The sequence below is a fragment of the Kogia breviceps genome, chromosome 9 (assembly GCF_026419965.1).
Source record: "Kogia breviceps isolate mKogBre1 chromosome 9, mKogBre1 haplotype 1, whole genome shotgun sequence".
Lineage (NCBI taxonomy): Eukaryota > Metazoa > Chordata > Mammalia > Artiodactyla > Physeteridae > Kogia > Kogia breviceps.
In genome coordinates this window covers 16,277,803-16,289,856 of record NC_081318.1, presented here as the reverse complement: position 1 = coordinate 16,289,856, position 12,054 = coordinate 16,277,803, and the positions used below count along the sequence as shown (strand labels likewise).

Below are 12,054 nucleotides of genomic sequence, written 5' to 3'. Positions count from 1 at the left end.
ATCATCAGACCCGTTTGTAATTATTTTATGGTTAGCCCAAGGCATTGAAACCATCATTTCTGAAAGTGGACTCAGAGTTATCTTGGTAGATAGATAAGTATTTGTTTATTGAGTCTTATCGCTTTAAAATTAGAAGCGGCTTTTTCAAGAGAAATACTTTGAGACTAATCCCAGCTGACCTCTGAGAGGTTATTTCTCTGAATAATAGAAACATAGACTTATGATATTTACTTAAAAACTGTGTTCAGAGCTCAGCGGATAAGGGAGTTAGTTGTACAGACAGTCCATGGCACTTATATAGTAGATAACAGAGTAAGAATTATTGGCTTATAGAAACCAAGTACAGGCTACTATTTTGCCTGGTGTTACTGATTTTTGACTATGCAAGCCCAAACTTATTCAATAGAAGAAGAGCATTTTTCTGTTCTTCCAAACACTAGACTACTTTGGAACTTTTGTTTCATTCAGTACCACCAGTCTAACCTACTATATACTGATAGAAAGTTAGAATATATATATAGTTATAGAGCTACATCTACAGCTACATCTATATGACATTTGTGCCCAAGAGTGATTTAATTAGCTTGTATGATCAATTCTCACTACTAACAGGTCAGATGGTTGAGTGTAGGTGACAAAGGGAGAAGGGTTACAATATCAAATTATTGCACACAAAAGCATCTTTTTTTCAGCATCACCTTGATTTATTTTCCTAGTCTTTTTTTTTTCTCAGATGGAAAAATAATTTCATCAAGAAAACAAATATTTCTGCCAAAGCAAAATACTTTCATGTTTTAATGCTTTTCTTTTTAAACAAGTCAACATTGAACTAGGACATGCTCTGACCCCACTCCCCTCATTTTGCTGACTAAAATTTTTTTTAAATCCATTGGCAGAAAAAAAGATATTTTCCTCAAATAGGATGATCATATTTTATTGCTGCTTTGTTTAGTAGACATTTTTCTCAATTGGGAAAAAAAGTCTAGGTGAAAAAATTACCTAACGAGAGAAGTAGTTTACATGGTCATAACATTTAAATTGCTGCCAAAAGAAAAAAAATGTAAAAAAAGATTTTAAATGTAAAATATCACATAACTTCAAAAAACTTACCTCAGTTTTCTATCACTTATCATGTACTATAAGTCAACTTTCTAAATAGGATTACAGTCCTTTATTATAAGCCCCTAGTTGTACTATGGTATACATTTTTAAAAATGCTACTACAAAATTTTTCTTTTCTTTTTGTTTCTGCCTATTGTATACTTAAGCTATAGATAATTTTTGAATAAAAAGCCTACGGTAGATATAAATGCAATAGTTAACTGATCCTGTTTGCTGATGTTCTTTTCATGGTCCACGGAAGGTGGCGTCTTTTAGTCCAGCATCTTCTCCTGTTTCTTGCCTTCCTTTTTCTTCTTCTTAGATTCTGCTGTGATTAAAAATAAAAGAGAAGAAAAAGCATTGCATTAGTAAGCTGCGAGGGAGGGAGCCACTTGTCTTTTAAATGGCCCGGAATGAAATGATTAGATAAATTATTAGATACATAGAAGAAGTACGTGTGTGTGTGTGTGTGTGTCTGTGTGTGTGTGTCTGGTTGGGGGGGGGGTGTCTGCTTTTGTGCTTTTGCCAGGAGAATGCCTATGAGAATAGGCAGGAGTAATACAGCTTACCTCCCTGTGTGAACACATATAAATGCCTGTTATCTTACTGGTTGCCCCCATTTGATAAACAACATACCGTCTGGGGTTCCTACTTAGAAAATACAAACACAGCCAGCATCTCTGAGAGAATAAGCCAGGTCATTGCTCAATGGAGAGCTACAAATGCTTTCTCAGCCCCTCACTTCCTACATCCCCTTTCCATGGAGAGCTGATAAGCATTCTTTACTGACAAACATTTTCAAAATGCTTCCACTCCTGATTTGCCCTCTGTTTATACATTTAGCCAGCTATTCATATGTGAAGGACCACCTTTGAACCTACCAAACATGGAGCTTTGACTCTACAGAGACTCCTAGCCTTGGATGAAGCAAGTGGAATGTACCAACCTGGCTAAACCAGGTGAGTAAACCTATGAGGATTTAAATCAAAAGACTTTATCCTTTTCCATTCAGTCATCTGCCATCTCCCTTTTCCTAAGCATAGGAGAATGCAGTGTAGAATAGGACATGTCAGCTTTGGCTCCAAAGATAAGAATGGTCAGCATCACCAGGCTAGCGAGTAAAAGGATATTGCTAAATGTTGCTAAAATACTACCCCCATTTGGTCCACAATAGTGGCAGAAATGTATGGATTTGGGGCTGGAGCCAGACTGCTGGAGTTTAAATTCTGGCTCCATCGCTAGTTACTATAAGACTCTGAGAAAGTTAATTTGTGTATCTGTGTCTCAGATTCCTCACTTGTGAACAGGCATATGAATAGTACCACTTCGTAGGGTTCATATTCAAATTCAATGAGTTGTATAAAATCCACTGAGAACACAACATGGCACAATGACATGAGCCAATAAAGGTAAGCGGTCATCATTAGTGTGATAATAGACTAAGAACAAGAGGTAATTTCTCTGTAAGATTAATACTCTTTGTCATCACCAAGACATGTGCGCTGAGCAGGTTATTGAATGTGCTAAGCAACAGAGGAATATCAAGACGCAAACAATGGCCAGTAGGGATTAGGGCTTTGTTCATCAGATCATAGGGCATGTGTCTAAGAGGGTCATAAGGCTTATGATGAGAGGGGACATGACACCAACCACAAATGGTGTACAAAACCCAGCTTATACTTAAACAGAACTTGAGCTTTTTCCATTCTTACCAGCTCTTCAGATAAGTTCCAAAGTCCATTATATATTAGATGAAGTAGTATTTCTGTACAAAGTAATTGTCCTTAACTTCCTTTACTCAAGCTTCAAGGGTGCAAAATACACAATTAGGTCAGAAGTTGCTAAAATTTTGCTAAATTGCTGCTCATAAGCATTCATTTTGTTCATGTGTATCCTCAAATTTTCCCCTCTCCATACTGAAGTAACAATTTTTTATTCTTTCTATTTTTACTTGTCATTATAAAAGTCTCCCTTTTTTTAACCTATTAAAGGTGAGATGACCAGAACTTCCAAGTTTAAAGATAACTCTAAGATCAAAGAAGGTTTTCTGTTCAATTTCTGGACAAATCATGTCTGAACATTTAATAATTCCCAGTCTTTGGTTGACATTTGAAGTAACAGCTGTATATTAAAATGGTATCCTCAGGGAATAATCTAAGATGACAACTGAAATATAACTCTGATTTCCTTTGTCTGATTTTCTCCAGATCCCTTCCTTACTGGGGAAGCCTCAGTAATTTATAATCCTCTAGCTCTCCAGTAGAGTGGATGTTTGGGGCAATAATTTGCATATTTTGGCTAGCATGTCCCTATTTCATATGTAAGTAAATGGATCCCATACCAATCAGGTGTTTGTAAAATTATATTTCATAACACTTAAAGTTATTCTGAATATTGAACATTATTTGATCTGACTAATGTAGGTTGTTCATTTCAGGGAACACTTTGGGAATGGGAATCTCTCCTCAGTTCTCCTTGGTAAAGGCAAGAGCACATCCTCTCTCTGTTACCTGAGCCTGACATTTATTTTATATTCATCAATCAACAACTTGCTAAATACCAAGAAATCAACCAATTGCCATATAATCTGCATAATATCAATCAATTTATTTTTTTGATGCAACTGACAAGTCATCATGGCATTCCTCTGACACCCTACACACCTTAAGTTCACTCTGGGTTCAATATAAATAGAAAAATGAGGAGTCTCAGTAAAAGGTAGTGGAAAGAAGGAAGAGTTTGTATTTGTATAAGGTCAATTTGATTTCTCACATTGTGGCTTTTACATACATGTTACTGACAAACAAAATGAGCTCTGTCACTACTTGTCTCTGTGGTCTCAAAAACTTGTGAACATCCTCTCAAGCTTTATCCTGTCTACATGAGGGTTTTTAAATAGTATCATGGAATCTGTGATCAAGAAAGAACTTAATACAACTCCCCTATGTAATTTGTGCAGAAAGAGAAACCAAAAGAGTGTCAGTGATTCCTCAAGGTCTACAATGATCCAGCAGTAGAATCAGATGAGGGGCCGTTCCCTGACTCTTGGAACTCTTTGCACAGCACAGTACCACATCCATTTATCATCACATCTGTAGTAAATGCCCATTGGTCTTATGTTTTGCTTATATGTTGCCCAATTGTTCAGATCACCTCCCTTTACTTGAATCTGTACACTTAGGCTTATTTCAATTCCCCCAAGCACATCATTCCTTTTTCTCTCTCAGTCTTTGGCCTTCAAACCCACTCTTTATTCCATCAACTCCACACTTCCATGACCACCTCTATCTTGTTAATGCCTCCCATCCTTCAGGAACCACTTGTGACACCACTTCTAGTTTGTTAAGCTCTTGATCTGAGTTAGAAGCCTATAACCTTTATTTCCCCAGCAGAGCACTTATCTCTAGTACTGTAGTTGTCACCAAAGCATAAGCTGTGAGAGGGCAGAATCTCTACTACTGTTAACCCCCTAGCCCAAAGCATGGTGCCTAGTGCATTATAGCTGACTAGTAAATCTTCAGTGAACTAAATAAGTCTGCAGCATGGCAAGAACACATGCCTCATTGGCTTACCATTTTCCTTATGTACTCATTTTCCTTATGGAGGTTCCCTGAATTTTCCTTGGTTATTCCCACCACAGTCCTTACATATTACATTCTTTTTACCTGAGTGTTTTTATTCCTACTATCCTAACTTTGCTTGGCCAACATCAACTCATTCTTAAGATCTTCAGTTTCACTTCTTCAAGGAAGCCCTTCCCAAACTCCCAAGCTAAGCATATTTCACCCATGGTTAGACACTTCCATTGTGCCTCTCATTGCTAGTAACACTGTATTGAATTATTTAACATGCATTTTCCCCTTCCTATGAGGGTAGAGACTATGTTTGCCTTTTGCATCTGTGTCTTCAGTGCCTGGTACATGCTAAGCCTAGTACATGAAATGCAAAAAAATATTTGTTGCATGCAGAGGGAAGAAATAAACACTTGAAGGGGAAGTAAAGAGAGTCAACTCATTAGTACATAGAAAAGTAGTCTGTCTTGAGGAAAGTAAAAAAGTATAAATTCAATCAGAATCTTGTGATATTTCAGTGAAATATTTAAAGTTCTTCTTTAAGTATTCTTTGAAGAATTTTTTACAAAGAATAATTTACAAACATATATACATGTAATTTATCCAAGCTTCTCAACACTTTTCTTGTCTTTAAAGTCCTGAATTAACTCTGTGGGTAAAAGTAGTGTCTGATTTTAGTAGTCTTTCAAGGTTATGGTGAAAGAAACCTTTCCTCTAAGCATGAGGGTCACGAATTGGCCTAGACCAGGGGTCTAACTGGGTAAAACAAAGTGCTTTGTAATAAAGTCATACAGTGGCGTCTCTTAAAGGTTTTAAGAGCCCATGTGATCATTGTCCTGACTTGAAATAGTTTGGCACCTTAATTCACACTGAAAAGAGCCAAGTCAAGGGACAGAAGTACACACACACCATACCTCAAATAACACCCCAGGCTACTATCACTCTTCCCCACCTGGACTGAAGTTGTGAAGCAGAAATGGGTGCAAACGGGAAATGAGCCATTGTCAAAACATGAGAGCAAAGGGCTTGTTCTGTTCCCTTGAATGAGACATTGCTGCACTGGAAACTCACAGTGGTGCCCTTGGTGTGCTTTAACTTCCTGGGTTTCCAAACTTTCATCCTTTCTTTGGCCAGTTTTTGAGTTGATGGAGGAAGGTGCTTATCTCTTTCTCATGGTATATATGTAAAACTTTATATTATTTGAATTGAAGCAGGAATTTTTGTTTGAGATATATTTGAAAGCATTCAGAAAGCACTAAGTCTTTCCTAAAAAGGACTACTCTAAACGATTCAGGATCTTCATATTGCTATGAATCACAGAACCTGGAGTGCCATCTTTACCATATTCTATGTAGAAAACTCAAAATCTAGCCATGAAAATTCTTTCAATGCATAGCAACTACTGATCATAAAGCATAGAGGCAGTGAGAAGAATAAGAATAATATGAGCTCTGCTAGAATAAATTCTGAGCTCATATATATACTTTAAAATCTGAATAGAAAACAAAATCTTGATGGTCTTTGAAGAAATAAGTGGCACGACGGCCATTTGTTTAGTCGGGCAATGAGGATACAAGTTCTGTTAGGAATGTACTGAGCACCAAGTCTTCACCTAGAGGATTGGTTCAAACTGATGTCTTCCATTTACCAGCTCTGTGGTCTTGGGCAAATCAATCATTCTGCATCTGTTTCTGTAAACTGAGGATAATAAAACCTGGTATATCCTCCTCATAGGGCCATCGTGAATATCATATGAGATTATGACCTCTAAGATCCCATTTTACTGCTACTAGACAAAAAAATTCATATAGCAAATATTTACTCTATATCGACTACATATCTGGTGCTGGTCTAGATGCTGGGATATAATAGCAAACAAGACAAAATTCTGCTGTCACAGAGCTTACATTACAAGTACTGTTCTCAAGGTTGCTTTATGTGAGAGTCTTTCATAATTGTAAAGTACTCTGAAAGTGTATATTTATATTAAAGATCATGGCACCCATTTTTATGGCTTCACTCCATATTTCTCTTGGTACACCACAGATGCATGTGATGTAAAAGAGAATTAATTACTAGGGAGAAAAAGTATGTCTATAGTAGATTTGGCCTGAGCGGGGAGAGAGTTCCTCTTCTCTGAGTTATTTCATTCTTCTTAAAAAATATTAGTTAGCTTTTCTGTTTTAAAAGTAATACTAGCTTATATAGAAAATAAAGAAACATATGATAAAGAAATTACCCATGGTTTCACAATATAGAGATAACACTTTTAGCAACAGGTTCTATTTATGTTTCGTTTCTATAAATATATGTAATATACACTTTAAACTAGGAACATATTGACAGTTGATAAAGTATATTATACTAAAAGTTCTGTTGTATTCGTTTTCATGCCACTGCATATACTTTGAAACATGACCAAGTAGTATTCCTTTATGATATGCCCACCCTTATTTTTTGTAACCTTTCTTCTTTTGCTGCTCAGTTGGTGTGTTCCCACTTTCTGTTATTATGAATAATGGTGCAATGTGTATTTTTACAGACAAATCATTGTGTGTTAAAATTCTGCCTTAGTATACATTTTTAGAAGAGAATCTACTTGATCAAAGGACAGAATGTTTTTAAAGCTTTAGGTATATACTGGCATATTTCTTTCTTGAAAGGAAGTACCAATTTAATTTTTTATCAGCAACCTATATGAGTCTATCACAGCAAACTCGTTCTCAAAGGGCAAATAATCAAACAGGATGCATCATCTCTTTTCATCTATTCACAGGCCCTTTTAGAAATAGGATTGCCATGTGGATGGTACAAGTAAACACCCACTCCCATATCCAATATTAGGGAAATATGGAAGAAATATGGCTGTGAGTGAGCATTGAAAGACATCAGTTTAAAGATTTTTTGAAGAACTTGAGAAGAAATGTTATTCTACGAAGCAGAAGAATTGAAAATTCTGGGATAAGCTAATCTCATTTTCTGAGCAAAATGTCTTGGTTTGATTTCTTTCTTTCACATGACCTAAGGGGTAGACAGAAAACAAAAAAAGAAAATTAAGAGATGAAATGATTTGAGAGGCGCTTGAATTTTAACTGAGTCAACCTCTCTTTGCCACTGATTCAAATAAAATGGCTTTGGGTCATTAAATCGATGGGAGGAACTATTGATTAGACTAGGAAAGAGATTTGTACCTTCTAAGAGGTAGAATTCCTATATGAGGAAGCTATGAACACTCAGAAATGGACACTGAAGATTCAGAGGTCAAGATTACCAGCAGACAGGGACAGCGGGAGGCATGCCATAGAAAGCCCTAAAGCTAACCTGTGGAGACTCATTCAATAAATCATGAAAACTGAGTGAAGGAAAGAGATCAGATTACTGACAAACAGTAACATCGCAATGTAAATAAGTCCAAGATCTGGATACCACCAACACCCTTTTAATGCTTCATGAACCTATTTAAAGGAACTCACCTGTATTTAAGAATTAGCTGCCTAGTCACCTGGAGATATCTAATTCCTTGCACCATGCCAGCTGTGTCTCAGAACTGATAACAAGGCTTGCTGAATTGTAAATGTACAACTCAGTGATCCACCAGGGATCCAGGTACTAGTTGGCTTGGCTTCCCGGCATGGCACCATTCATTAAACTTCCCAATATTAAGTGGCACGGTACGGGAAGAAATTTCTATATATTTAAAAATCAATAGTATAATCTGTTAGATTTTTGTTCTTAAGATATTATTCTCAGATATGGCTTGGTCCAACATCTGTGTAATGCTGAGTTGTTTCCTCTTCGATTTCTTATTTTGTAATGTCACTCACTTCATTTCCTCTTTTAGGGACTCGATGCATTTACTTCTAGGATTACGTATGGAAAACATACCTACCTCTATACATACATATCCACCTGCATACGGCTGCTACTCAGTGCTGCCCATGTGCTGATAGCTGTTCCTTCCCTTACTGTCCACCTTCCTTTTGGCTCATCAATTCTATTTCATAACAATACCTACAGCTTCCTCCCAATTATCTGCCCTCCTACACATGTTTGCTTTCTGACATCAAGTAGATGTGCATAAAGAACAGTATACATCTGTGTCTAGACACAAACAAAATGTGTCTGGACCCTCTGAGGAACCTCTGTTCTGCCCCCATTTACTTTGAGAGGTGACTCGGCACTTAACTGCACAGCCTCCAAATCGCAAGTCCAGCCATGAGAGCAGCGGTGAGTAACGTGAACCCAACGGAAGATTTAGTGCAGGTGAGGAAATTATTTTGTCAACCGCCAAAAGCAAGCTTAGGAAAAGTCCCTAAGCATGTCAGTTATATTCCAAAACAACTCTCGCTGGATCAGTAGATGAAGCCCTTCTCCCTTCACCCAGAGACTCCTCTTTTCAGCCTCTTTTCCCTCTTGTCTCTCCTTTTCCTTTTCTTTGAAGGAAAACATTGAGATAACTATTGGCTTCTCCAACCCGTCTAGAAAGGAATCCTCTCTATCATGCGCTTCCTTTATACAGTAGACATGAGTGTGATGGGGTCACTCCCTGATCTGACCTATGTGCATGTGTGTACCAGGTAGAAGGTCACCAAGTCAAACCCCTCTTTTTAGCTCAGCACGTTCACATTGTCCTTATGTATCAGCTACACCTCTTCATGTGTTTGAAAATGTGAAAACAACTGAAAATGTTTGTGGATTTTTCCTCTGAATTCACAAGAGAGAAGATCAGTGAAGAAAGGAATCAGAGTTGCTTCATCTGTACATCCTTTAATCCAGGGCTTTCTCACTTGTAGATAGTTACAGAAGGAAAACAAAAAGCTCTGTGCGTGTGTGTGTGTGTGTGTGTGCGTGCACGCATGTGTGTGTGTGTTTGCATTCACTTTCAGCTGCTAAATTTTGTCTTTTTCAGCTTTGGCCAATAAAAAACAAGGTTTTTAAGTGCTAAATAACATTGAAGAGAGGCAAATACAGCTAAAGCAAGTGAAACTCTTCAAAGAATGTGTGATTTTACATAGGCAGCTTTGAGAATGTAGGTTATGATTATGCCCGTATATTTGCGGGTGCAGATACCTGTGTTAGAGACTCGGGGTATGTACGTGTTTGGTTTGGCAGCCACTATATGCTGTCAGGCTTGGTGACACTGTGGGCCCTAACTCCGTCCCACGCCTACCAGCTACTTTGCAGAGCTCTAGAAGCTAGAATAGAGTGATATAATTAAATCCACGTGTGTCTCTCTCTCCACCCCCCCCTCACACACTCACACACACTCACACACACTCACACACACACACACACACACACAGCCTTAGATGGGGAAATGAATGTGTAGGTTTCTTCTGTTCAGCAAAGCATCTGCCCCTTCTTCAGTCCTAGGCCACTCTCAACATCTTACACTTCTTCACAGTGACTTCCCCCCACACAGATTAACTGCCTTCTTCTACATCAAAAGCAGAAAAGAAGAACGCTTATTTCTAATATGATATTTAAATGTTTAAAAGCTTGTTTCTGCAGTAATGAAGGCATAGGTAGAAAATTTACCTAATTATAAAATATTAAAATTTATATTGTAGCCCAAGTCAGAAAGGAAATGTATCATTATAAACAATAAGTAATTCCCACTTAGCACATCATTATTTTTCTATTACCATATCTGATGTTTAATATTATATGACTGGTGTTACTGGAAACTCAAATTATGATTTATGAAAAAGGGGAAAAGCTTGAACTCTAGAATATTTAAAAGCTCAGTAAGTACAGCTCAATAAATCATTTTTTATTCACTCCTAAATGAAATTTTTTGTTATGTGTATATATATATATATATAAGAATCAGTTGTTTTAAATATATATAATATATATATTTTATATATATATATGAATCAGTTGTTATGGGCTGAATTATGTCCCCCTCAAAAATTCATGTTAAATTCCTAACCCCGATACCTCAGAGTGTGAAAATATTTGGAGACAGGGTCTTTACAGAGGCAATTCAGTTAAAATGAGGTCATTGGAGTGGGCCCTAATCCAATATGACTGGTGTCCCTATAAGAAGAGGAAATTTGGACACAGATATGCACAGAGGGAAAACGATGTAAAGGCACAGGGAGAGGACAGTCATCTATGAGCCAAGAAAGGAGGCCTGGCAAAGACGCTTCCCTCATGGCATTCAGATGGAATCAACCCACCTGACACCTTGATCTCAGGCTTCTAGCCTCCAGAATTGTGAAAAAAATTAATTTCTGTTGTTTATGGTACTTTGTGGCAGCAGTGCTAGCAAGCTAATACAGCAGTGAACTAGACTTCACACTAGTTGTAGAGATGCAAAATATACGTGTTTATTCTTATGTTTTTAAAAAATCTGTTCCCAACATTTTAAATAACATCATTTGAATATGTGACTTTGGTACTGCCTACTCTAGGGCTTTATGCTCGTTAATGGTTTCACGATGCTCTCTGCATTAATCCACTCACCCGCCTCCACCCTTGTCCTCCAGATTTCCAGCAGGTGAGCTACGTTTTCCCGTTACTTGATTCCTTCCACCCCCATCCACCCAACGCCCTGTCTACAGCAGCAGCAAAGGTAAGATCTGAGGAGATTCCTGTTGACTTCTCTACATTTTTTTTAGACAGCAGCCTTCACAGCAGCTTAATTTATTACTCTTGTGCATCTGGGCAAAGACCTGAAAATAAAGTTGTCCTGTTTTCTGTAGAATGAAAAGAATTCCTGAAATTATTTTTGCCTTGCGAAAGTGAGTGCTGTGAATGCGTGAACCTGTGGCAAAGAGCTCTGGGCCTTGCCCCCTGCGTGACCCAGAAGGAGGACACCAGAAAAATGTTTACCTGCTTCTTGCTCTTTGGATTTCTGTTGAGCTCTCTACAAGTACTGTTCTTTCCTCCTGGAAAAGCCTGTTTTTCTCTTCCCTGTCTGTGCGCTGAGCAGCAGCCAGCCCGCTTTGATTTCCCTGTAGGCTCCTGAAGGCTTTGCATCAGGGTCAAGCTGGCTGGAGTCGCGGAGAGTGTGCAAAGTATCTCTGCTAGTAGCACTTGTTACCAGGACACCGGTGCCTTGGATCCTGGGGAAGCACCAGCATCTCTACGAATGGCACAGCGGAGAGAAGGTAGCCCTGAATCCAGCCCTGGGTCGAGCCTTGGAGGCCACTGAGTGTAACAGGGTGCATTGCACTGCTGCGTCTTACTCTGGAGGAACTCAACCCCTTTAGAGGACCCCAGCTTGAGTCAAAAATTATCTGACATGACTCAATCGTAAATGACGCCAAACATGCTTATACCAATGTTTTAGAATTATCGTTAAAACAGAAACCAAAGCTAGTCATTTATTTTACAATACCCAAATAGATCCCATAGGAAGCACTCAGTTTAG

General features: G+C 38.1%; 1 protein-coding gene across 2 annotated transcripts in view; it reads right to left on the bottom strand.

The window, feature by feature from the left end:
- Window positions 1–680: 680 nt before the first annotated feature.
- Window positions 681–12,054, bottom strand: part of PTN (pleiotrophin) — a 93,755-nt gene continuing 82,381 nt past the window's right edge. Inside the window, exon 5 of one of the 2 annotated variants that reach the window (XM_067042070.1) lies at window positions 681–1,429. In XM_067042070.1, the coding sequence (XP_066898171.1) occupies window positions 1,374–1,429 (56 nt within the window). In that variant the 3' untranslated portion in view covers window positions 681–1,373. The remainder of the gene's footprint in view (window positions 1,430–12,054) is intronic. The other variant, XM_067042071.1, reaches the window with a different exon arrangement.